We start from the raw sequence: 27,199 nt of genomic DNA, 5'->3' as shown, positions 1-27,199 counted from the left end.
TGACATGTCACAATAGTTCTTTCTATTCTGTTCCCATAGTTTAAGAACTATTGGGTCTCAGTGTTCCTTTACACTGTTAAAAATTGAGGACCCCAAAGAACTTTTGTATGTGTGTATTGTGTGTGTGTGTGTGTGCATGTTGGTTTTTTATAGTGTTTGAAAATAAAACTGAGAAAATTTTAAAATACAGTACCCGCCCAGTGCATCATGGGCAAGGGTACCTCCCAGGGGGAGGTAGCCCTAGAGGACACCCTCACAGTGCAGGAGGGAGGGAGAGGGAAAATGGCAAAGGCTGTTTGGAGATTGATGGGAATGTGGCTTTGACCTGGAGCGACCTTGAACTCTTACTTTCTGGGGACTCTGAGGGTCCGTGGGCCACACTTTGAGAACCACGGGTCTGTTCCTTCACCCCCGTCCCACAAGCCTGTGTCTGGCCTCTGCCCTGTCCTGTTGCTGCCCCTGCTGTTGCTGCCCCTTGTTTTACTGATTGGAAGTCTTCTCCTGCCTGCTGTTGGGGTCACCCAGCAGATGCAGAAAGCTGAACCTGGATATCTACAAGTGTTGAGGCCAGCTCTGCCCAGAGGACCGCGGAGCCCCTGCCCCCGTCTGCTCTGCCGTCAGAGCCCTTCTTATTATTTCTGAGAAGACATAAAGACAGGTGACGATTCTTTTTCAGAATTTCTCACCTGTTTTTGTACCTTTTATCACCTAGATGAAGTTTACAGTCTGTTAGTCAAATTCCATCTTTCAAAACACCAGTTGGGATTTTGACTGGGATCCTAGTGACTTCTAACATTAATTCTGGTGACTTCTTATATTGTGATCTGGCACATCCTCACGCCTTCATTGCCCCATGTCCAAGCACGCGGGTGAAGAGGATGTGAGAGAAAGGATGTGGTCAAATGCCCCTCAGGGTCTGTCATTCATACAGATTGCCACAGTCCCTGCCCCAGACAGAGTAGCAGGCTTGCAGATGACAGTGCACAGCTGTGTTTTCCGGCCCCGTCTGGGGTCATCCAACAAATGAGGAAAGCTTGCCAGACCTGAATCTAAAAGCGCTAAACGCTGGTGTCGACTCTGCCCAGAGGACAGCGGAGCCCCTGCAGCCATCTGCTCGGCCATCAGCGCCTTCCTGCTGGAAGCGTTGCTATTTCATAGTAGTCGTTAGGGGAAAGAAACGATCTTAAGCAACACGTTCTCTTCTATTTTACACACCAGAATACTTTATGCATCCAGTTCCCTCCCAGGACAGAGAACCTGGAGCAGAATGACATGCGTGAGGACCTGGGGGCACACACACCTAGGGCACATCGAGAAACACCCCCTACCACGGGGTGGCCCCAGGACCTCAACAGCCAAGTGCCAGGAAGGAGAGAGCCAGTGGCCCAGCCCTGGATGCCAGCAGCCCCACCATTCTGGAATCCCACAAAATCCAGTAAATAAGAAAACTCACACAACACAGGCATGCACAGGCTTTTTAAAGGATTGTCTAGATTTGGCACTTGGTGAAAAATACTGTCCCCAGCCTGACTGGGGTAACGTGTGGAGAAGACAGGTGATGATGGTGTGTTGGCAGAGATGAGCTGTCCATGAAGGATTGTCACTAAGGCCATAGGACTGAGGACCAAGGCTCAGTGGCAGTCTCTGCCTTGCCACTGTGAGTGCTGAGGCCCACCAAGTCACAGGTGATGAGTGCCAAGGCCAACCAAGTCACTGCCACTGTGGGGAGCCTTGGGATGGGTTCCCTGTCTCCTAAAAGTCTAGAGACCAGGTTCAGTTCTGTTCTGCCATGAACTGCTCTGACGAACGCAGAGGCCCTCTCTGTGCCTCAGCCTCCTATCTAAAAGTGGAGGGATTTGAATAAATAGGGGCATCTTACCTCCAGGTCAGTGTGTGTCTATGGTGGGCCTCAGGGGAGCTTTTAAGCCTCTTAATATTATAAGAAAATTTGGTTTTATGTGCATTTTTCTAAGACTAAGGCAGGAAGCCAAAGTTAAAAATATGGAGTCCCTGATCTCTCACCACTTGATTGTCCAATCCTGGGGCCTCCCAGGCGACCTTCCCACAGCATCTCCACGTCCATGCATGAGCTGGTCCTTCCCACCCTCACCTGAGCCCTGTGCAGAGCTCCATGCCCAGCGGGCACTTCTGGGGTTCTGAGGACTCAAGGGAGGGGCATCTGCAGATCAGCACTTGTTGAAGTCATTGTCAACACCCTCAACATCTAGTGCATTAACCAGTGGGCAACCTGTGGGATTGGGGCCATGGGGAGTTGGTAGCCATCCCCAGCCACTGTCTTAGTGAGGATTGGAGGAGCTGGCAGAGGCTGACAGTGGTGACTGCTCTAATTCAAAACCCATCTCAGCAGTAAACACACAACCACTTATTAAATTGGCTCCCAGCGGAATTGGCTTGTTTCCTCTCATCTCTATTTTTTAATTTTTTTTTAATATTTATTTTTTAGTTGTAATTGAACACAATATCTCTACTTTATTTATTTATGTGGTGCTGAGAATCGAACCCAGGGCCTCTCACGTGCAAGGTGAGTGCTCTACCGCTGAGCCACAACCCCAGCTCGTCCTCTCATCTCTCTTAAAAAAAAAAGAAAAGAAAAAATTCAGTAAATGGGTTTTGATACACACAAGAGAATTTCTATTTCTTGATCTTATCATGCTGTAGATATTTTCTATATCTAGGGGTTGTGAGATGAGTTGTTTGGGTATTTGTGCCTCTGTGGATGTGAGGGGAACGAACTCCTTCAGCTGCCCCAGCGTCTCGAATCCCTCACAGGGAGTGTCCCTATGTCCCCCAACAGGGGAGATGGGGAAAGGAACCAGCCCTAGGCTCAGCGGTCTCACTGGCAGGGCTCATTTCCAGCATTTGACTCCCAGCTCTGCTAATTCCTAAGCACAATTCTTCACGGCTTCCCGCCTCGGTTTCCCTCTCTGCTGCTGGGAATGCCCTCCCCTTGCATTGCTCTGAGGGGTGGTGAGTTGGTCCGTGTGAAGTCTTTGGAACGGTGCCTGACACAGGGCCAGTGATGCCGGCCATTGTTCTGAGTGACAGCGATGATTTATTTCTCAAGACACCCTGACTGAGGGGCTGTCAGCTGGGGACAGGGCAGCAGAAGTGGGCTGCATCTTGTGTCCTCCCTTGGATTCATGTCATTTTGACCCAGGGGCAGCCTAACAGCAGCACTGCCTTCTGTTGTGGATGAAATGTTCCTGAAGCACGTGAGATAGGAATGTAGGAAGTTGTATTTTTTTCTTGTTGCTGTAAACCTTTAAGAGTCCCCAGCCACTGGTCACATCGCCCACTAATGGGGACAGTAATTGTAGGTGGTTTGCAAAGGGAGCAGCAGCCAGGAGACGGGCAGGAGCCCCTCTGCCTGCTGTGACTCTTCCCACGTTACACACCGGTTTTTATATGGTTCCCACATGTGAACGTTGTGTCTATTTTTGACTCACTGTGGTTACACCTGGATTGTCAACTTTTGGTGACACACGGTATTTCTGAGATTGAGGCTCAGCTCTCTGCATATTATTCAGTAAATATATCCTTTGGTTCCGTTCTTCATTCTCTCCCTTTACCTTTGACCATGTCTGGTTCTGGCCTCACACATCACCTCCTGTTTTACCTCCCTGTGTCTTCTCCTTCCAGCTGAGACTCAGACTCATTACTGGTGTCATCGCCTCTTGCATCTCCTGGTTTTCCTGACTCGGTCTCCCCTCTGGTCCCCTCATCCTTTTCCCTGGATTCCCCTTCTGCTTTCCAGCCTGTGTGGGGAGTGAATCCCACCTGGCTGCCTCCCCAGGCTGTCCCTTCTTAGATGGAGCACCTCTGAGTCCTGACCTGTTGGAAGGCTATAGAGAACAAGGTCACCCATGCTCCATGGTCTACCATCTGTGTGTCCCATGTGCACACCAGGCTCCCAGTATGGCCATTTGCCCACTGAGGTAACCCCTGGAGAAGCAAAAGGTTCACCCAGCCCAGTGTCAGCCCTGGGTGGGGGATGCTTCCTTGCACCTCTCTTATCCCCTCCGGGTCCTCACCCTGCCCTCTCCCCCATTGGCTTACAGCCCACAGAGGGAAGCCCATTCATTCCTCCTGTTTTGAGCACAGCCCCATGGGCTGGACAATGACATTTGTTGATCGTGCTCTGACAGATTGTGGCACTGCACTGGGTAATGTATTCAGTTCTTCAAAAGATGAATTTTCTCCGACCTGGAAAAATCGATAGTGACGCATCAGCATGATCTCTACAACTTGCATCCTGGGAAGCCTGAGGAAAGTGCAAGGGCTTCCTTCCCCAGCCCGAAATTCATTGCCAGTGAATGCAAGATATATATTTAACCCCCAGACCAGCCCCATGATGAATGGGGTCTTTCCTGAGAAACATCTGTATCTTGTAAATAGAATTTTATAAACACTTGTAGGAGAAGAAAATTCTCTCATCCTTACAAATTGCCACACTCTCAGTTGCTTGCTCTCATCTGTTGAAGAAGGCCAAGCTGTTTCTCCTACGGCTGACACATCTCTGGCTGTCCTGTGAGGAGGAAGGCATGTCTCCAGCAGCTGAGCACAGCCTTTTATGTCAGGGACAGGCTGAGGGACTGGGAAGAGGCCCCTAAGTAAGAGCAACCCCTCCCCGGGGCCACTCTGAGAAATGCCCCTGCCAAATCAGAGGCATGGACCCTTCTCTCAGTGGATGGCCCACTGAAGCAGAAGGTTCTGGAACTCAGAGGCAGTCCTGGGGGGAGACACCACCTGTTGGCTGTAGTCCTCAGCTTTGGAAAGGCGAGCATGCTCTCTACTCAATGTTTAGTCCTCCATCAAAGGCCTGCACCACTGCCAACCCAAACCCCTGGGCTTTCTGTCCTGGGTGCCCCAGTCCTTGACTCTACCAGGAGTCACAGGAGAAGGTCAAGGTCCAGTGGGGAGGACAGCCCACTGAAGGAGGCACAGCTGTAAACAGTGAGTGATGCTCAGGGAGCCTGCCAGAGCCCCAAGTGCCCCACTGAACCAAGGAGACAGGGGGGACAGGAGAATGTGACATAGCTCCTGCCCAGTAGGAGGTCTCCCTCTGGTTAGAGGAAGACAGATGTGGGAAGGAGTGTTCTCCCTCCCTCACAGCTGGCAAGGAGGGAGCCTGAGGAGCAGGGGGTGTCTGTCTCCCTTCCCACTCCTTCCTGCCCCTGGGTGGCCGTGGAAGCTCGCCGCCTCTCCCTGTGCTCCTTGACTCGTGCCACCGTGCTGGAGGCCGTGGTGTGCTTCTTCTCTGTGTGGTCCATCGTTGGCCTCTCGGGTTTCCACACGTACTTGATCAGCTCCAACCAGACGACAAATGAAGACGTAAGTGCCTGACCGCACGGGACATGGCGCTCTGCTGGGTTGAGCGGTGGAGGAGGGAAGGAAAGGAAGAGGTCGGGGCCAGCTTCTCCCACATCCCACTCCAGATGTGAGCCTTGGAAAGAGAGGACACACTGGGGAAGCACTTCTGGGTGTTTTCCTGTCTCTATTGGGCAGTTTTGCATTCTCCTGTCCTTATCTGACCATGTTGGTTGGATACTAAGAATGGCCAAATGGCACCCAGTTCATGCCCTGAGGAGAAGGTTCTTTCTATTCCTCTTAAATAATTTTGGAAGCAACTCATTGCCCTTCCCCTAATAGACAGAGACCAAGGCAGCCTGACATCTTGAGTCTCCCTTTCATGTTAAATGTCTGTTTAGCCCCTGAATTTAACTTTTTACCTGGGATCACCTACCTGTCTCTGTACACAGGCCAAAAGGGGGAACAGAATAGGAATCGTAATGATGGATATGTTTTTTTGATGAGCATGGTCCTCGCTGCTCTTAATACTTAGATTTTGACAGAAGTCTCTATCCATACATGAATCAAATGTCTCAGAACAGGTCAGGCTACCTTAAACAAGAACTTGAGAAAAACTTGGTGGTGATAGAATACATGAGATAGAAGACTACTAAAAGAGCTAATTAGGTAACTGTGAATATTACAATCTGCCAAACAAACACTTTAGCAAGACTGTGAGGCTGAATTCTTACATCTAAATTGGCAATTTGGGGACCACATTGGCTTTTCCAGCGTCCATTCATCTAATTGTCATTAGGGTAGTAAATGTGAATATGAAAATATCTCCACTGGCTTGTGTGAGAGGACCTTTTAGTTCCATGTGGTATAAATAGAGATGGTTGTCCCCAAAGAATGTCACTCTCTCCCCATCTAAGCTGCTGCTTGGGAGATGTTTCCAAGTTTGCAGTAAACGCCAGTTTTCCTTTGGAAAAATACATCTCCTGGTGAAGACATGAATAAAGATTATTTGCATTCCTCATGGGTTTCCCGTGATCCAGTTTCCCTAAACTTTGGCATCAGCATGAAGGATGCTGTATGTTATTGATTTTCCTTGTCTTTCAGATTAAAGGATCTTGGTCAAATAAAAGAGGTAAAGAAAATTACAATCCCTACAGCTACGGAAATATCTTTACAAATTGCTGTGTGGCCCTGTGTGGGCCCATCTCTCCAAGGTAAGATTCAGAAACTATGGTGCTCTTCACAGATGTTGAAAGAGCAAATTGCTATGTGGTGGTAGCCCAGGCCTTCCGGGGCAGAGGCCGGGGCTGTGCCTGGTGGAAACCTGGTGCAGCTGGTCACACTCACCGATGACCACCAGCTCAGCTCTCCCCTTTGTGTCAGGCAGACACAATCTTAATGATAAACAGATCTGGCTTCCTTTGGTCACACTTCACATCATATTTGGTCTTGAGCTGAATGTATCAGATTTGGGGAAGAGTCCCTAAAGCTCAAGATAGGAATAAGGATGTCTCTGGCAAACAGGGAGCCAATGTAGGAAGCAGTTAGAAAACTGTAGAAACAAGTGCCAGAGCTGAGTTGTAGAGGATATAATGCTGAAATAGTTCCTTGAGGGCAATCCATGTGGCCTGGAGAGTTGAGACTGCAGGCTATTAACGATGACGATATCAATCATGGCAGCGGCTGACACTTATGAGATTCATATGCAGCCTTGCTGTGAGTGGGTTACAGGTAAGAGCTTTTTAAAAGCTCACTCTGTATGCGTGGGGAAGGTACCATTATCTCTCATTTTATAGATGAGGGAATTCAGGGGCAGGATTTAAATCATGTGCCCAAGATCACAGCTAGTAAATGCCAGCTAGCCAGGCCGCCTGCCAACAGAAGCAGTGTATGTCCCCAGGGGCAGGTGACACCTGGATCAGAATGGTACAGGGTCAAAGTACAGCCAGGGTTTGGGGATTTGTGAGTTGGGCCCCAGGAGATGATTCCCTACAGATCACCCAACCAGTCATCAACAAGAAATGGACAAAACAGAGAAACCACAAAGGCCACTGGATTGTCTTCAAGGCAGTCCCCCTGAGCACCTAGACCTCACCAGAGTGAGTTCTGGGGACACACACACCTTCATGTTTGTGTCAGCATCAGTGAACACTCATTAGTGAAGTAAAAGTAATGCAAAGGAGAAAAGAAAAGAAAGCAAGCACAGGATATGTCCACCACCATTCTCCAGCAGTTCTGGGCCACGGCTGGTCAAAGTCATCATGGTGCCATTGGGTCACTAGAAATGAATCCTTTTATGCCTTTGGCCTGGGGAGTTGGGAGCCCAGCATACCTTTCTCCTTAACTGAGACCTCCGCTGACCCCCAGAACAGCTGCTCAGAGGATTCCTGCAGAGGTGGGGGGCTGGGGGGAGGCAGGAGCTGCCAGGGCCTCTGAGATAGGGGCCACCCAGGTGAGGGTTTGACCAGTTTGGTAGGGGTCAGCCCACCCTGGAGACAGCTCCAGATTCTCCTAGACCTCATTCTCAGGGCTCCTTAGGTCAGCTCAGCAGCTGTCTCAGGAAGTCCTTGAGCCATTTTAGGTTGTTCCTAATAAAGGGGTGTTGGAAGGGTATAAGAGCAAACTGAGCATCTTTTCCCTTGTCTGAATATACATTTGAGTCCAGGAAAGGGATTGAAAACTCTCATCCTCTGTCCAAGTCTCTTCTCTAGTTCCTGAGTCCTGGATTTGCACATGGCACTACTCTCTCTCTATAAATCAAATTGTGTCATAACCAAAATGATTTCTTTCACAAGTGGATTAAATGTGCTGTTTTGGCTGGGTTGGGCCATATTCTTTCCAAAATCCAAGTTTTTTGGGTGGGCCATCTCTCCAGGATGGCTCTCCCCTTCAAACTGCTTGAATTGCTTGTTAAAAGGTAAACTGAGGCACATTCGAATGTTATAGAAATGATTTGGGCAGGTAGTGGTTCGTGAATCAAGCAGCTCCAGGCTGTAAGTGGTTTGGGGCTACACGGAAAGGTCCTGGGGAGGCTTTATATAGGGTGAGATTCGTTCCAGGGGATCACTCCCGGGGAAAGCCTCTGGTCCTTGAGGCTGATCCTCTCCTGGGGGTTCTTCTGAGAGCCTCCAATTGCAGCTCCCTGACACTGGGAGGGCTGGTTCCCCCAATGGTCACTTAACCTGCCACTCCAGCCCCAGCCTACAGCCCTCTGTGTCTTCTTGGGCTAAGTCCTGTAGCTTCCCAGAGCTCCATAGCAAAGTGCCATAAAACAGGGGACGGAGCTTAAAACGACAGAAAGGGTCAGGCCTGCTTGGTGGGTGTCAGCCCCTCGTGACAACAGCTCAAGATCCACCCAGAAACACCTTCTCGGGGTTCCTTAGGCCAGGAACTTTCTCAGGAAGCCCTTGAAAACTATTCCTTCACCTTTTGGAGGCTGAAACCAAGGTGCAGGCAGGGCTGTTCCCCCTGAGACCGGAGCAGGGCGCTTCCTTGCCTCTGCCTGCTCCCAGTGGCTGCGGGCCTTGGCCAGCAGATGCATCCTCCATTCTCTGCCTCTGGGTTACACGGCCTCCTCCCCGTGTGCCTCCGTTCCTTCAAACAATGTTCCTTCCCTATTGTCTTCTCCTCTTTGTGAGGACACTGGTCACATTGGATTAAGGGTCACCCAATTAAGTATGAACTCAATGTAGATACATCTGCAAGGACCTTGTTTCAAACTAAGTTCATCCTCACAGACACCAGGGTTGGAGCTTCCACGTATCTTTTTGTATAATTCAACCCAGGACATTCCCCTTGCCACCAACCCCAGTGGGCAGTGGAGCAAGAGGGAACAAAGGACGGGGGTGGGGGCTTGAGCAGAAAATCAGGTGGCAAGGCACAGGAGTGTATAAGGCCACGCCGTGGCTCTTGTCCCCTGCAGTACACTGGAACGTGGCAGGTGCTGGGGACAGGTTTGCTGAATGAATGTGATAAGAAAACATGGAGTTAGGACTGCAGAGAGAAACTGGTGGCAGACTGTGGCAGGATGAGGTGAGACCAACTAGGAGTATCCCACGGTGAGGGGTCCAACAGAGGGATGTGGGGTCTCTTGCAGGGGTCAGGCATCTAGACGGGAAGGAAGCAGTGACCCAGGCCTTTTAAAGTTGGACGGGACCCCAGACCCACACTCCAGTCCTGTTGCTGGCATCTTTGGGTTTTCTTCTCTTCTCTCTTGCAGCTTAATTGACAGAAGAGGGTACATCCAGCCTGACACTCCACAGCCAGCAGCGCCCTCCAACGGGATCACCATGTATGGGGCCATGCAGTCACAGAGCGACATGGTAGGGGCCGCCTGCACTGGGGGTCACTGCTCCCCGCTTCTGCTTACCTGTTCTCTAACCCAGTAACAAACCAGGTGCCGAGCCCCTGGCAGGAGGGGCAGCCGGGACACCCACGTGACTGTTGGGCTGGCAGTAGGGAATGAAATGGCAAACTCAGGCAATGTCCAATAAGGGACCATGGCCACTGAGCCTGGCTCGTTGTGCAGGGGAAGCACACACACACACAAGATCTCTTTGTCCAAACAGCATGTGGCACACTGATGGGAAGCCCCTTCTACAGAATCAGGGTATTCCCTGTCCCACCAGGGCTGGCTGGCTGGATACCCTCTACTTCCTGTGCTGTCCATGGGCCCTGCCCCCTGCCCCCATGGCTAATGGATGTTTGCAGGATGATCTGCCCCTTCTCCCTCCTTCAGCCTGAACCTGAGACCAGCCCCTCATCACAAATAACTAGACCAGGTCTTCATTCACAGCAAATCCTGAGACCACCCCCTTGCAAAGTGCCACCACAGTACGGGCACACTACAGTGGGAAGCCTGAAGCATCTGCAGGTGGACATTGGGGGCAAGCAGGAGTCTCCCCATGGACACCCGCAATCACAGCATAGCCAGGTCCCAGCACTCGGTGCTTTAAATTCCTTAGGCGTCTGAAGGCAATGGCCTCCCTTATTTCCCTAAAGAAGTTTCCCGTTTCTGCCAAGAAGTCCGTGCTATGCCAGCTGCCCCAGTGCTGTTTAGTCTTTGTAGAACCGAATCACCCCCAGTTTGTGTGCTGTGCAGATCTAAGAGCTAAATTTAAGGTTACACAGGGAATGGCAGCTCCTGGGGTGTGTGGAGAGCTCAAGGTGAAGGTCAGCAGCCCCAAGCTGTCTCCATGAGCTGTACTGAGGAAACCACTTCATTCCTGGTCACCTAGTGGCTCAGAAGGATGCCGGGCTTATTTGTGGCTAGTGCAGGTGTCTCGTCCAGGCTGCTTTGCTTCGCTGGTAACTAGTCTCCTTTAAAATTGAGTATGTGTACGTCACCGTCCTTGCCACTTCCCTCTGTGAGCAATCAGGAAGCCTCTTGTTCTGTCCACCCAAGTGACCCAGAAGGTCACACCCCATATTCTTCAGAGAAGGAAAACAAGGGCAGAGAGAATAAGAGACAGGCTCACAAAGAAAGGGGACTGCGTTTATGGAGCACCAACTGTGTTCAAGGTGCTTGATGATCTCATTCAATCCTAAACCAACAGTGAGAAATTGTTGTTCACATTTTTTGTTAATTTGGGAGAGGTTGTCACCTACCTGACAGCACACAGACTCTGGTTTGTGGATCCAAAGCCCATCCGAGGACTCCAATGCTCACCTTCACTTTTGTAGACTATACTCCTTCAAGGGCACAACCTTAAAGACAAGTATGCCCAGGCTCAGGAACCTTCCTTGGTCACTTTCAGATGCACAAACAATGTCCTATAAGGACGGCCACCAGAACTGTGACCAGGGTATACACTGATCACTTCCCTGACATGAGCATGTGCTCATGTGCGCCTACCCTCCCATTCATCAGGAGACTCATCGGGATTCCTGGGATGTGCTGAGGACCAACCTAAGAGCTGGGGCTACAAGACTATAGGACATAACTCCCCTCATCTTTAAGGGGTCCACAGCCAGGTGAAGGAAACATTAGGAACCTTCATAGAAGAGACCATGGATGGCGACAGGTATTATGGACCCCAATGGACTTAGGTTAGTCTCGCCCAGTTAGCACTGACCCCACCCATGCTGTGCATCTTCTCTAGATTTAAAAAAATAAACAAAGGCTATCTTGAAGGTTCTGCTGTCACCAGCAAGCAGCTTGAGGTCAAGAGGAGATGGAGCCTAATTCGTGAACTCAACAAACATTTATGGATCCCCTGCTGAATGCCTCTGTGATAGAGTAGCCCTGAAGAAAGAAATGGGGTGGTCGCTTCTCTCCGCGTGGTTCGTCAGAGTCACCTCTGGATCCATCAGGCTGGAGCTGTGCTGTGACTCTGGTTAAGGGCACATCACTGCAGGTGTGGGCCTGGAGCAAGTGGGCAGGGTGTTGTACTGGTCTATTCCTGGCGGACAGCCACCTCCCAAGCAACCAGCAACCCTGAAGGCTGAACCCCAATGCCATAGCACCATGTGAGGACCCACAGAGGGGAAGAGCCTTGTAACAGTTTCCTACTGTGATTCCACTCAATGTCGGGCTCGTTTTTATGACACCGACTCATCTGTGGGCCAGGGCTCCCCATCAGGAAACAAGAGGACATTAAACCCAGACTCCTCACTCTTCAGTCCTCTGCTGTGTCTCCAGATGAGAACAGGAGGGAGCCAGGTGTGGCAACCACATGGCACCGAGCACCAGGCTGATCAGGCCACCCAGACAGAGCTCTGGAGCCTCTTCAGTGCTGACCAAGGAACCAGTGGTGGTGTGAGTCACAATGGAGCCTGAATGTGGGCCTATGGACCTGGGTCACCTGCCTCGTGAGGTCTGTCAGACCTCATGTCCCTGCGCCCCGCACACCTGGATATAGGCGCACACACACCACCTCCCGTGGCCCTGCTCAACACCTGCACACACACACAGGGGAGGAGTGTGGTGGGCCCTGTGTTTAGGTCTAACTGAAGAGCTAGGAAGAGGCCCTGAAAGTCCATGGTGTGAAGGAACAAGCAAGGCCAGGCCACACAGAGCCACAGCCCTGGCGAATTCTGCTCCCCATGAGCTCAGACATATGGCGTTTCACGTGCACTATCAGGACACGTTCCCCCTGTGAAGCCTATGGGCTCCAAGGTAAAGAAGCCCTCCTTTGGTGAGTCCCACCATCTCCCTTCTCCCTATCAGGAATGAGACTTTTAGAAATCTAAGAATTCTGGAAGTCAGATCCCAGATTTGTAATGCACAGAACTGCCAATCAAGCCCGGAGCCGGGATCTTCCAGCCAGTGACGGAAGCTGGACACAGACATCTTCCACCTGGTGAGCGCTCCAGAGTCATTCGCCTAGGCTCTTAGCCTTCTCTTGGAGAAGATTCCAAGAAGTTTTCTTGGAGAAGAAAGAGGGGGTGGAGACTCATTGTCAGAGACAGGGCTGCTGCTCACTCACCAGATGAGTGACCTTGATGGTTGCTTAACCTCCCTCTGCCTCAGTGTTTTCACCCACAAAATGGGAACATTGGTGTCCTCACTGGTAGCTTTTCTATGAGGAGTGGGCTAATACCTATGCAAGCACTTAGCACCTAGCCTAGCACAAGGTATGTACCATATAAGGCTTAGCTATGGACATTGTCATCAACTCCCTGATGTCCCTGGGACATGATGGGCAACAGCAATTGTATCCACTTGGAGCAGCTGAACAGCAGACACGACTCCAGGGTGTAAGGCAGGACAGGAAGTGCACAGGGGCCTTGGTGCCTTGGATCCATCTTGGGTTTTGTTCTGTAGATGGTAAGAAAACCTCACGGTAATAGCTTCAGATTTTCATGTAGATGAGGATGAGAATGGTGCAGGAGACCTGGGTGGGGGCTCTGTGGGGTGGAAGGGACACATGCCACTGAGAAGCCAAGGTGAATAGCGGAGACCTTGCAGGAGATCTGGTGACCAGCAGGCTGGTCGGGTCAGCAGAGGCGGGTCAGAAAAGCAGCAGCACAGAGTAGGGGTTGAGAATTAAGATAATGCTGGGGGCTGGGGGAGGTCAACCAGGAGGCCGCCAGCTGGGTGAGCGATGGAAGTTCAAGGGGAGATGTGAGTAGGGAGCTCACTTGGGCATGTGGAATCTGTTGGCCCAGAATTCTGATTCCTGGCGCCATTGGGGAAATGCCCTTTAGGCAGCTGAATGGAAAGCCCGGGAAGGTCTGCTTCCTGGTGTTGATGAGGAAATGATATGGTTGGGAGAAATTCATTCTGAAATAATGGAGACGTTCATTGATTTTACTGATTATTCTAAAAGTACCTGTCACGTTGGCATTGAAAAAACAAACTATAAGACTTGCTCAAGTTGATCATCTAAGATATTAATCCAAGTTCATCTCACATGCTGGGAGATTATTTTTTAATTAGCCCTTATTATATCTCCCTCTTTCTCCATCCACCTCTGCCAGCGCTCTCCCTGCTAAGGCAATCAAGTGTCTTGGTCTAATTGGGTACTAGAGTGGTAGAGAGCAGGGTGCGGATCAGAGACCCCATTCAACACTTTGTGTGGTCTTGGAGGAGTCACTTAACCCCCAGAGTCTACATGTACATGTGTAAACTGAAGGGAACAAGGACACCCATGTCCTGCACTGTGATTAGAACTGACTGAGACCTTGCCTGTTACACCTTCTTATTGCCAGTCTACAGCATAGGGCTGGGCACACGGTAAGGGTTGTTAACTGTTCACTGGAATTAAAGTGAAAATTCCTCTCGCAGGATCTGACTCATGGAGGGTCTTCTTTTCCTCATTATTCCCATCTTCCAATGTTGCCACATCTGCAAAAAGCTCCATCCATCCTCTATGTTGAACGAGGAACTAGAGAGGAGTTTTCTTTAGTGCAGTGACACATCAAGATGGCTTCACAAAGCAGTGGCCTCTCTAGGGTCAAGACAATCCACGAGAGGCAGAGTCTGGGCTTGTTTTACCCATTAGACACGGTAGGCCTGTGTCTGCGCACTTTCCACAGACTTCTAGGAAAAGTTTAAGATCTGGGAAAAAGATTATATGCTTTAAAACATGAAAGTGACAAAATCAAAATCAAAATTAATAAATGTTTAATGTCTAGAGACACATGAATATATCAACTTCATTGTTAAATTTAGCATTCATGAATATTTCATTACATTTGAAGAATGAGTTGTAGCTTGAGTTTTTCTCACTTCATAAGAATTCCCAAGCACACATGATTACATAGAAACCAGCACCAATTATAAATCGAGCAAGTTGCTCATAGACAGGTGCTTGAAAAAGTCTAAGTGACTTGGAGCTCCATACCCTTCTTTTTTATTTATTCATTTGTTTATTTTTAGTTGTAGACGGACACAATACCTTTATTTTATTTATTTATTTTTATGTGGTACTAAGGATCAAACCCAGTGCCTCATACATGATAGGCAAGCCCTCTACCACTGAGCCACAACCACAGCTCTCTCCCCTACCCCCCACCCCCACCCCATCATGTGCCCTTCTCATCCCACCAGGCTGCCTTCACCACGAGGAACCCAGACTGGCTCTCTGCTTAAAGATAAGAGAAATCCTTTGGGTCCCAAGGTTCCTACTCACAGGTAGGAATGCCCCAAGTACATGAGCACATCTTCAGGAGAGGATGAGGTGTGTTCTTTGTGGCCCCAACAAAGTTAGTACTAGGACCAGATGGCAGGCTTGGGATTCAGTTCTTCTCAATCCAAGAGGAAAATGCCAACACCCAGAGGTCACGGAGATTGGGAGTCCCCACTCCAGAGATGCCAGCCTGAGAGAGCAGAGCTCCTCCCAGCAATGGTGGACAGAGGATTTCAACATTGGCTTTCAGCTGCCCATTGACCTTCGGGGTCCCTTCCAGTTAGTCAGACACCACTTCTGCTCATTCTGCCTTGTCACCATGCCAACAGCACTCCATTCTATGGTCCATTTCTAAGTCACTGAGGCACCTAGAGTGGGCCTTTTAATGGTTTCCATCTCTCCTTATGGGCTCCTGTAGTGTAGGTTCCAGGCTGACAGGTACAGAAAGAGCCACGGAGCAGGGCTGGCCCCGAGCAGAAGACCCACCCCACTCACCTCTTCCCAAGCCCTTTGTATTCATACCACACGGTGTTCACCAATTCCCACGCCAGAACAGCCCGTGACCATGCCATTCCAGGCCTTTGTCATCGAGATCTCCTTCTAAACCATCTCCACAGCCTTATGAGGCACTAATAGCTCCATTCCACAGATTACCAAACAGTCACAGAGAGCTTAAGTAATTTGCCTAAGGAAATTTTTGCAGTCTGATCGCAGAGTCTCTGCTCTATATCATGCTCTTCTGCCTCAGGAAGAAGCACTTACAGAGAGCTCACCGATGATGCAGGAAGGAATTTCCTTCCCCACTTTTTCAGTCCCAACAACCCATTATCCTCACCCTCTCTCCCTGTGAAAATCTACTCTTAGGAAGAGATCTATTATGAATCATTTATACCTTGAGGGAAATTTAACCCAAATTTCATGAATATATGAATTTCAATTATCAATGAATATTTTACCCTCTATTAAAAACACTTGTCTTTGATAATAATAACAACAACAATGATAATCTAGTGTTTCAAGGCTGTTTGTTCAGTACTATATCCCCAGCATCTAGAAGAGTCCCTGGGATGGTTGATTTCAGCAAATGTTCATGAAGAGAGACGGGGAGAAGGAGAAAACAGAGAGATTCAGATCGACTACAATGTGCCCAACCCTGGGATAAATGTTTGACATGCATTACTGACTCCCTTCATCCTCACTAAGCCCTCTGATGTGGGTATTTTAATTGCCCCTTGGAGGAGACAGGGACTCAGGGATGATAAGTATGTGACCTAGCTAACGAGTGGCAGATCTACCATTTCTTTCTTGGCAATCTGAAGCCATGAAAACTGCTCTTTGTAACCACTGTATCTAAAGTCTCCCATGGGGAAGGTCTTCTTATGAGAGCAGGGGTACAGAGCTCCTCTCAGGGCTGAGGAAATCAAGCCACACAGGCTTTCTCTATAGAAGGATGATTAACTTCCTACAGTCAGTCACAAAACCAGACCATGGGACTAAATGTGTAATGTCTCCATCATCTAAGCTACACCTTGACATTTCTACTCTATTACAAATGGCAGGGTTAATCCATGGCAATTAAGTCCACTCTTTTTTTTCTCTACTTGCTTCCCTAAGACCGAACCATTTGCAATACTTCAGACTAGTGGAAATCAGAAACTCATTCACCAAGTGAATTATTGACCTGTTCTATTATTAAACTGCTTGGAGTTTATCTAATTCTGGGGGCTCTGAAATTCATTGTTTTTCATCAAATTGTGACACTTTTGGCCATCCTTTTTTATTTTATTTTCCCTTTTATTTCATTCTCTTTCTTCCTGGACCTCCAATTATACATACGTTAGGCCATGTGATATTGGCCCCAAGGACAGGGCTTGAGGCTCTGAGCATTTTTCTTTAAACTCTGTCTCTCCTTCAGGTTGTGTAATTTCTTTTGCCACATCTTGATGTTCACTGATTCTTTCTGCTGCTGTCTCCTATCTTCTGTTAAGCTTATCCAGAGAAGTTTTCATTTTAGTAATTATACTTTTTATTTCTAGAATTTTCATTTAGTTCTATCATATTTTCTTATTGATTTATATGCCTATTGACACTTTATTGAAACTGGACATTTTTATAATAATGTAGATGTTGTTATCTTCCTCTGAAGAGTTCAATTACTGGCTCATCACCTTGAACTTGTGTAGGTCTGTATTATATTTAGCTAGTGTAGATCTATGAGAAGTTCAAGAAGTTTCTCAGAACCCTCTAAGTATGTCTTCTCTGAATGTCTTGTTAGGATTTTTTTTTAGGGTTTGTTAGGGTGGGTCTAGGATCTTTCTTTAGGGCATGGTTCTTTCTCCTAAGGCACAACCCTTCTTATGTCTTGGTTAGAGGCAAGGTATTAGTGGTGTTAATGATATCCGTGTCCCCAGTACTACTTTTCTCAGCCTCCAGGCTTTCTGTTTCACTCTCAACCCCACTGCAACTTCTGTCTTGTAAGCCTTGGGGTAGAGGGTTCTCATGTGCACAGCAGAGCCCTTTGTTACAGACACGGGGACTCCACTAGAACTTGTGATCCACCTTCTGCACAGCATCCTTGATCTAATGCTACAAACCAAGTCACTTTAACTTCTTCATATTCCAATCTGTTTTCTTCACTCAGCAGAACTGCCATGACCTTCTCAGACTTAGCTCTATGCCAGGTTGGGAAATTGTCCCCTAAGACAAGAACTGGTTGGTCACGGGCTTGCTTCGTGAGTTTGCCTCCTCTCAGGGTTTGTGGTCTTGCATTGTTTATTGTGTGCTATTTTGGCACCATTTGCTTCCAGTATTTTGGGCAGGTCTGTCTAGTCCTTATATGCAGAGTAAAGGCTAGTCCACTGTCTGTTTTTCCATCATTTCTGGGAGTAGTAGTCTTGTCTCTACAACTACAGGACATGTTGCAGCTGATGTCACCATCTGCCCCAGACACATATTTTTACTAAACTCCACCAATAATAAATACTAAATTAGCTGTGGGATATGATTCCTCTGACCCAAAACCAGTTCCAGTGCTTACCTGAAGGATGAGCATTTATTGACACTCAAGATCAAAGGATCAAATTTTGGTCTATCATTTTATTTCAGGACCAATATTCAGATCAAGAAGCCATTTAATGTATCATAGGAAAAGTGCTCCTAGGGAAATACACACTATACATTTTAGAAATTAGAGATATTTTCTAATTCATTATAAGTCTTAGACAATTGCTGTGACATTGCAGGTCAGAAAAATTCAATGAATATTGATAGACAACTGGCACCTAAGTACACTGCGCCTTAGTCATTATTTCAGAAATGGAAAACAATCACCAGTAACTAACCATCTTGTGCAAATTGGGGTGGTTACCTAGTGCCTAAGTGAGCTTCCTTCTAACAGATTCTCAAGGAAGAAAATGATAGAGGCATGAAGTTACACTTAAAGCATCATGTTGGCATGTGGGACTGCAGATGTGGCCTCTGCCATCCAACTCATGAAACCCTGAGGAGCCAAGCTGGGATAGTGGGCAAATAACCCTAGTACTAAGGGTCATATTTTCAATATTCCTACTTTCTTCTTTATTGGTTTTTATTATGATCCAACATGGAAGTTCCTTCTATGACAAGGTATGTGTGAGTATCCATGACATCCAGTTATGGCCCAGGTTTTGGTATTTTTATTTTATTTAATTGTCAAATAATTCAAATTCTAGATACCATTAGAGTCATAGTTTATGTTGATATCTGGCACATATAGCTTCAAAGAGTAACACAGTGCATAGTTGTTGGAACTTAAGAAAAAACAACTTACTATATTTACTGAACCTAATATTTTACATCCCCCTTACTAAAGCCTGGACCTGAAAAGTTCCCCAAAGGCCCAAGTGTGGAAGACTTGGTCCCATACTGGCAGTATTAATAGTGGAACCTTTAATAAGAGGTAGAGGCTACTGAGAGGAAGTTAGGTCATTGGGGGAATGCCCCTGACGGGAATGTTGGGACCCCAGCCTCTTTCTCTCTGTGTGCATTCTGGTTGCCACGAGGTAAGCAATCCTCCTCTATTGTGCACTTTCATCATGACATATTGTGCCACAGCAGTCCAAAGCAACAGAGCCAAGTAAGCATGGATTGAAACCATGAGCCAGAATAAACCTTCCCCCCTTTGAACTTGATTATCTCAGATATTTCGTCACACTAATGGAGAACTGACTAACACATTCCTTATCCAATATCGAAACAAGAATAACCCAGCAGATGTATCATTTATTAAATAAGAATTGTGTAATCTTAAAAGTCAAATACAGTAAAAAAAACTTACTTCAACAAACTTAATAATAATTTTGAGTAAAATAATAAAAAGAAGCTCTCCTCCTAACCAGTATCTGTATTTTAGGTGAACTTCAGAAGTTTATGCCTTCATGCATCTATAAGGAGCTTTTTAAGACTCTAGGACAGGGCTTCACAGCCCAACAAAGACAAACCATGCCTAGCTCTAATACTTTTGACAGAATTGGAGCAAAAGAAAGGATTAATTTCATTCATTATTAAATTGTATTCAGATCACCTAGAAAACTCCTAGCTTTGTTTTTAGTAGCATTTAATGTGCACACTAGGTTTACTTCAACCAAGAAGTCAGCTAGGATAAATAAGATCAAATGTATTCCAAGAGGGGCAATTTTATTTGAAAATCTAAAGAAACAAAAAGGAAATGGTCCTTTTGGCATTTAAAATTGTAACATTAAGCTGTAATGTGTGTGACATCCGAATGTCGCAAGCCATAAGCTTCTTTGCCTGTTAAATGCTGAAGCTCCGTCGGGCAGTAATCGGCCCTCAGGGTGACTTACCACAGTGCCCCTACAGTATAGCATAGATCCTCACACTGTCCACAGAAAGGACTGTTCACAGACATTCCTACTAGAGAACAAGATTCTATCCTGTTCCTATTCACCATTTGATTGATTTTTGACCTAAAAAAAAAAAAAGATGGCAATTCCATATGATTCAACCTCATAGTCCATAAATACGAATCTTTAAAGGATTGTTTCTCAATTCGCTGTTCATAGTAGATGGATTGTTCTTGGCAAGAATCTGGGTGCTTAAATGTTTTTCTTCAAGATTATGTAACTGCTGAGATAAATACTATAGCTTCTTGGCTTAGCTGGAACAGTCAGAGCCACCAAATTTTAAGAGGGAAAAAAAAGCAAGCGGGGATGTCTCCCTCTACTGGTGGAAGGTGAAAGAGTCCTCAGATGAGAAGCCAGGGGAAAATAATAGGAGGGAAATTGATGAGGGGGAAAGATGAGGGGAAAGAGAATGGGTAAGCACAGAGCAAAAGAAAGTTAAGTAGAAAAACCAATAAACAGGTACATAAGAATTAGAATGCAGGATTTTAAATTTAATAAAAAAGGAGGGTCATTTCCATAGTAACCCAGAAGATACTATTTTTCTCTATGAGGTTTTTTAAAAACCTCATAGAATTGTGACCATGAAGGCTTATCAACTCATTGTTCTTGGAACTTTGGCACAGTACAAAATATGAAGAAGCACTGACTTTTTTAAATATCATATACCCCCGGGTCATTTGATACCTGAGTTTTTTTCTAAGGAGGCGATGTTCAAAACTGGCAAAATTAATATTATGGGAATTATAATTCCAATGGATGGTGTCATAGCTCACTTTGGTTGGAATCTGATAAAATCCCACGGTCTCCACTATTATGAGCCAACAGCAGGTCTATATGGGCCATACACTGCAAACAGAGCCTGATCTCTGTTTGCCCCCAAATGGGGATGCTCTTCCCAAGGGAAGTCTATCTGAATGTAGCAGGCTATCTTCCAGGTCATAGGATACAGAAGGATTTAGACCCTTGGGTTTGTAGTCCCAGGACCTGCGCCCACTGGGACCAGGCAAACTGAGGATAGTGAAGAACAGATTAGCTGGACATATGAAAGTAGTCCCTCCAGCAGGAGAAACACCCACAGCTTTACTTGGAGAGAGTCACCTTTAAGGCATTTCACCAAATCTATGTAGAACAGGTGCTGAAAGTCAGAGAAGTCTGAGTTACAATACTCATTTGGAAAAGATTTCTGAATGATTTGCAGTAGTTTTTTTTTTTTTTTTTTTAATTCAATGGTTTAGGCTCAACTTTTTCTTTCCTAACTTCTTTTCCCGTCCTTCCATCAGTGTCCTCCAGCCTTACACATAAGAGACAAGAGACCAGTTTCAACAGGGTCTGGGCCACAGAGGCTGACATAGGATTTGACTTGAAGGGTTCTCAGCAAGTGGTCTGACCAAGGTAAAGCACTGGGTGTGCACAGGAGTGGATTCCGGTCTCAAGAGGCCTGCGTCATGCCATGGGTGTTAAGAAAAGGAAACAGGTATGCCAGACCAAGGCCTTGGAAGGGGCTAAGTCAGCAAGATGCCCTGGAGCTTCCACTTCCTTAGCTAAATAGTGACTGCCCCTCTTGGTCTGTGCTGTTTCAGTCAGCAAGTGATGATCATGGCTGAAAGTCTGAGAAGGTGCCTCAGACTCAACGTTGACTTTTCCCGTGACCTTCACTGCCCACTGTCAGCAGCCACCTTATTACCAGAAGGTTCTGGTGGGTGTCCATGAACTCTGTTATCGGGCTTGAACTGGAGAAAAGGGTCAGGGAGACAGGAAAGGGCAATTGATGGGGGGCCACAAAGTAGGAAAATGGACAAGAGAGGGCTGGGGTTGTGGCTCAGTGGCAGAGCGCTCGCCTTGCATGTGTGAGGCACTGGGTTCCATCCTCAGCACCACATAAAAATAAATAAAATAAAAGTATTGGGTCCTTCTACAACATATATATACATATGTGTGTGTGTGTGTGTATGTGTGTGTGTGTGTGTGTGTGTGTATGGACAAAAGAGGGAGGAACAGAGGGGGAGAGAGATAGGGACAGAGAACGAGGCAGGGAGAAAGTGGTGGAGGGAAAAAGACACTTGGGTGGCCTCCCTTGTGCTCCTACCACATGGCTTTGAAAATCCCTTCCAACTCTAGTCACGAAGTACTTGGGCTGATCCCTAAAACAGAATTTGCCAATTGGTTTTCAATAAAAAGGTCGAAAGAGCGGAGCAAATCTAATTTGGAATTTCCTCGTTCCTTGGGCCTGGGGAGGGGGATGTGAAGAGAAAGCACAGGATGATGAGTGAGGGCTGAGAGGGGAAGGTTGACATGGAGACACAGTCATCCAGGAAGGGCCTTGGGTTGTGCACTGGAGGCCCCTGTCCCATCTCCACCCTGGTTTCATATGCAGGGCCACGTGCAAATCGCAGCTGCCCAACAGGAAGCAGGAGCCTTGGCAGCTCAGTCTCTACCACAAAGAATATTCCTGAACTGGTCTTTGCAAAGCGCAGCTGCTGGATGCTAGCACTGAGTCTCAAGGACAACTGTTTAACCTGTCAAGACCAAGGTTAAACTAGGCCTTCCACTGTCAAGACCAAGCCCATGCCCTGAACAGAACTGGGGCCAGCCTGCTGACCACCACTGTCCACAGGCAGACAGCCGTCACCAAGAGTCAACACCTGGATCCAGAGTCCCTATAAGAGCAAAGAAAGCTCCTCAGCTGCCCACCTGACGCTAGGAAAAGCAAACACTGATCATCATGTTTGACAATCAGCCCATGTCAAGTACTTTTCAATGGCCTTTTCATCTCCTCTGAATAGTCCCCGTTCCCCAGGCCCTTCCCCAAATCTCTGTTTCGTTGGAGTCCCACTGGCCAGGAGGAAGCATGAGACAAAAGCAAGTCTTGCCTTCAGACTGGCTTTCCCTCCTCAAGAATTTCCTGCTCCTCTTGCCTGGAACCACGGGCTTTGAACTTCTAAAATGTTCCAATTTCTGGGAGTCTGCAGCTCCCCAGCCTTTTTGAGTAGGCTCAGGGCCAGGATCGGAGGCAACCTACACTTGTGACTTCAAAAAGAAAGCCATACATGGCTGATGGGCATATTCTGCAGCAAATGAAATGAATACCTGAGGATTTGCAAGTTCAGGTGAACTCTGTCCCCCTTAAGGCTCCTCTGTGCACACATTTTGTATTGCTGCTGGGCTATGGGTCAAGGTGAGTGGCAGTTCTGGGTGCACCCTGGCAGGCAGAGGTGGTAGCACCTCAGCCACCAGGATATTACTACCTGATTCTTTAGAACACTCCAGTTCTGAAAAGGAACAAGAGGTAATAAGCCGAGTGACATGTATCTACTGTATGTCAAAAGTCTGGATGGTTTGCAGTCGAAGGATTCAAGCTTCAAATGCTGGATCTATCTCTTTGCTTTCATCTTTGAGGTCTTAAGCTCAGGTCCAACCCACCTAAGCCTTGGTCCCCATCCAGCACATAAAGAGCAGAAACATGATTGTTAGGAGAACTTAAAGAAACAGAGCAGGGCATCCAGCTAATCACTGGAACAGTCACAGGGTGCTCACCTAATACCCACACCCACTCCTCCTGCTGTAAAAAAAAAAAAGCTGCTTCAAAATTTCACTAACAATGAACTACAGAGGGTCAAGTTTAGGATTTCCAAATTCTGGGAAGTGGATTCTAGCTCAAGCGTATTATAGTTCCAGAAGAGAGTTTGCTGAGCAACCAGGGATTTATGCTGTTTTCTTTGCCAGTGATTAAAGTGGAACAAAGGACACAAGATAGATGTGATGTGACTTCAGAACCCTTGGAAGAAAGGGAGCTGTCTTCTCAAATATTGGCATCATCATGCCCCAGGAGACCCCTTCATGGTTCCTGAGGCTGATGAAAACCCAGCAGGAATTCTAGGCCTTTGCAGAACAGTCTGATTCAAACCCCAGGGCTTCTGTGACCCTTGTATCTTTCTATTCTTCTTTTGGTCAAATAGACAGAGCCATTTTTAAGTACAGCTCAGCAGGATCCGGTCACTATCATATTGCTCTGCAGCCATCACCACCCTCCATGTCCAGAACTTTTCATCTTTACAAACTGAAACTCTGTCCCCATTAAACAAGCACCTCCCAGCCCCCTCCCCCAGCCACTCCATCCTGCCTTCTCACTGTGGACCTGACTGCTCCAGGTACTGGTGTTGGTGGAATCAATTGTCTTTGTGTGTCTGGTTCATTTTACATAGAGTGCCACCCTCCAGCTTCGTCCCTGTTGTAATGTGTAAGAATCCCCTTCCTTGTTAAGACCTAAGAATATTCTTTTGTGCAAATAGACCATGTTTTGTGTATGCGCTCAGCCATCAATCCATGCCGGATTGCTTTTGCCTCTTGACCTATTATGAACAATACTGTGAACGTGGGTGTATTTTTAGAACAATACGGTTTAAAAAAAAAAAAAATGGTTTTCAGCACGTAAAAAGCAGCTGCCTCAGACTGCTTGAGGTGGTAAAAAGCCTAGTCCATGGGGTTGTTTTAAAATTACATCCTTAAGTTGGGGACAGAGGCCCTGGGCATCACAGCCTGTGACTGCATGTTACTTCCTGGACCTCCACCCCTGGGGGGGCACCTGGGGGTGACTCTTCCATTGAGCTGTTTATTCCGTCCAGCTGTTGGTCCTTACCACGGCGGGGGGGGGGGGGGGGGGGCGGGGCCGGGGATCTCCAGATGCACTTGGGCTACTGTGCACGCTCCCAGCACCCACCCGAGGTGTCGCTAACCGTTTTTTCTCTTCTTACACCCTCCCTCCCCGCCCTGCTCTCCCTTCCCCCATTTATCTCCGCCTTCTCTCTGCTGGCTCCTGCTGCGCTCCAGTGCGACCAAGACCAGTGCATTCAGAGCACCAAATTCGTTTTGCAGGCCGCAGCCACTCCCCTGCTGCAGAGCGAGCCCAGCCTCACCAGCGACGAGATGCACCTCCCGGGGAAGCCCGGCCTGGGCACACCGTGCACCAGCCTGACGCTGGGCCAGCCCACGCCGCCCTCCTCCATACCCAACCTCGCCGCCGAGGCCGCGCTCTCGGACATTATGCCCCTGAAGGACGAGCACGGGGGCCACCAGTTCCTGACCCCCGACGAGGCGCCCTCGCCCCCGCGGATGCTGGGGGCCGGCAGCCCGCTGGCGCACAGCCGCACCATGCACGTGCTGGGCCTGGCCAGCCAGGACTCTCTGCACGAAGACTCCGTGCGGGGCCTGGTGAAGCTCAGCTCCGTGTGACCCCTGTGGCCGACCCCAGGACCGACCGCAGGGCTCCTCCACAGGCGGTGGGAGCGAGGAGAGGGATGCACCCCGCAGCGTGGAGATGACAGCCCCAGGCCTGGGGTACAGAGACCCGCTTAGAAAGCCAGGGGAGCCCCGTCTCATGGCAGAGGGCCAGCAGGCTCCAGAAACTCGGGGCTTGGTTTTATCTGAATTTTCTTCCCCACCCTGAGCACTTTGACAATAATGAATATAGAGAAGTGGCTGTTTTCGAGCATTGGGAACCTGCAGGTTGGGCCTGGGTAGGGAGGACCCTCGGGGTGGGATCTAGCCAGGGAAGAAAAGGCGCTGCCCTATCTGCTGCTCGGAAGGTTTCTGACACGTGGCCAGACTGAAATTGCACTTAAGTGTTATGCTACTAATATCTGAAATAGACACGCTGTTCCATTTGTTAATTTAAAAACTACAGAAGTTCTAAAGGCAGAATACAGACCGGATGTGGATTTGCATGCCAGCTACCGTCTGCATTCCAGTGGTGTTGGTATTCCGAAGGAAATGCTGCTCTCTTTCCTTCTTCCTTTCTTCCTTTTTTTATTTTTGTGAATTTTCAAGTGCTGTTTTGTTGGCAGACGGCCCAACGGATGCAGCCCAATGGACAAGGCTATTGGTGGCTGATTAGTCCACTTAGTTCTGTGTGGATCGGGAGCGTCTGGGCTGCGGAGGGCTGCTGGGGGTTTATCCTATCCAGTGCCATTTAACCTTCTGTCTAGGGGTCCAACGGGGTGTTGCCTTGCGCTGCCCCCTGCAGTCCTTACCTCCTTGTATGATGAACTCCCCGTGGACAGCCAATAAAATGACATCCTCTGTTATTTTGGATCTGTGTACAGTCGTCCTTTACAGCTTATGTGGCAACAAAACCATCCAAAGGACCTGCAGAGAGTGTGTATTTTTTTTTTAAGTGCCCCTAGCATGCAATGATTCAAAAACAACCAAAACTCAGAGCTGTGGGTTGTGGGGTATCAGATGGTGATTGAATGATTTCTTAGTTAAGGGACACGCTGTCCATACCACCCCCAACCTTGAATCATCTCTGTTTGACACAATCTTGAGGGAATTTGCTCTGCGATTAGATTGCCATGCAGCAGATGATCTGCCACAGGTAGAGGGAGGGGATGCTCAGGGAACAGGGGTGTTACCTGACCATCTTCCTGGTTCCTTGTTGTGTTCATTGTCACCAAACCTCACAAGCGCCACTTGAGGTCCTGGTAAAGGTATCCCAAAAAATGAGGAGGAGAAACTGGCTCCAAGTTTAGGCTGAGATCTCAGAGATCATATTCTAAGCTACACACTAGTTCAAATGGAACTAAGGAAATTACCACTTCATTTTCATTTATCAGCTAAGGGAACTGGCTTTGTACTTGGGAGGAAGTCACTTTGGAGGCACCCTCAGGGAACTCAGCAACTTCTCTCCTGGCTTCTCTCCAACAGTCAAATCCACTCAAGTTCAAAATCATATTCATGCCATTTACAACCATATGAAAGCAAGGTACGTCGTTCATTAATACAAGTAACCACAAATGATATGCATTGGTAAGAAAAGGCTATTTCTCCTAGAAAGAATTGCCATTTTATATAAAAATAAAAGGGAAGTAGAAAAAAGAAAAGCACAATTTTAAATATTACTTGGGATAAAACCAATTCTATTTGAGTCAAAAATCAATTGTCTTGAAAATCCTGCAGATTTTTGCTTCATGATATCTTTGAGCCATCTGTATTTTTCATACTGAATGCAAGTATAGAAAATGGAAAGGTAAATTATGTGTGGCCATTTTTTTTTTTTTTTTTTTTTTTACTTCCTAGACTACCTGACTGCTTGTACCCACTGGGGATTTAGGCCACAGCCCTCCTTACAAAACACATACTCACACCCCATGTTCCTTGAAGGTTCTCTGAGCATTGTGAGCATTCTAGACACTCTCTTCCTCTGGCCTCCTCCTACCTGCTCCCTGGAGACCCCAGGAGAGAACTAGCCCTGATGAGAAGGGCCGGCTCAGCCTTCTTTCTGGGATCAGGAATGGGTGGTTCCCTTCCCAGTCTCTGCCTCTGGAAGACAAAGACAGTTGTCTTTGGAGCCCTTTCATCCCGGACAGTCTCTAACCCAGAGGTTGCTCATTTCCCATGACCAGC

General features: G+C 47.8%; 1 protein-coding gene across 3 annotated transcripts in view; it reads left to right on the top strand.

Annotated features, from left to right (window-relative positions):
• Positions 1 to 25,881, top strand: part of Zdhhc14 (zinc finger DHHC-type palmitoyltransferase 14) — a 256,755-nt gene extending 230,874 nt beyond the window's left edge. For 2 of the 3 annotated variants that reach the window (XM_027939538.2, XM_027939536.2), the window contains 4 exons: positions 5,250 to 5,352; positions 6,433 to 6,542; positions 9,548 to 9,650; positions 24,629 to 25,881. In XM_027939538.2, coding sequence (XP_027795339.2) covers positions 5,250 to 5,352; positions 6,433 to 6,542; positions 9,548 to 9,650; positions 24,629 to 25,030 — 718 coding nt within the window. In that variant the 3' untranslated portion in view covers positions 25,031 to 25,881. The remainder of the gene's footprint in view (positions 1 to 5,249; positions 5,353 to 6,432; positions 6,543 to 9,547; positions 9,651 to 24,628) is intronic. The other variant, XM_027939537.3, reaches the window with a different exon arrangement.
• Positions 25,882 to 27,199: the final 1,318 nt, after the last annotated feature.

This window comes from Marmota flaviventris, chromosome 6, assembly GCF_047511675.1.
Source record: "Marmota flaviventris isolate mMarFla1 chromosome 6, mMarFla1.hap1, whole genome shotgun sequence".
Classification (NCBI taxonomy): Eukaryota; Metazoa; Chordata; class Mammalia; order Rodentia; family Sciuridae; genus Marmota; species Marmota flaviventris.
The sequence above is the reverse complement of the archived record's forward strand: the minus strand, read 5'-3'. Positions and strand labels throughout refer to the sequence as shown.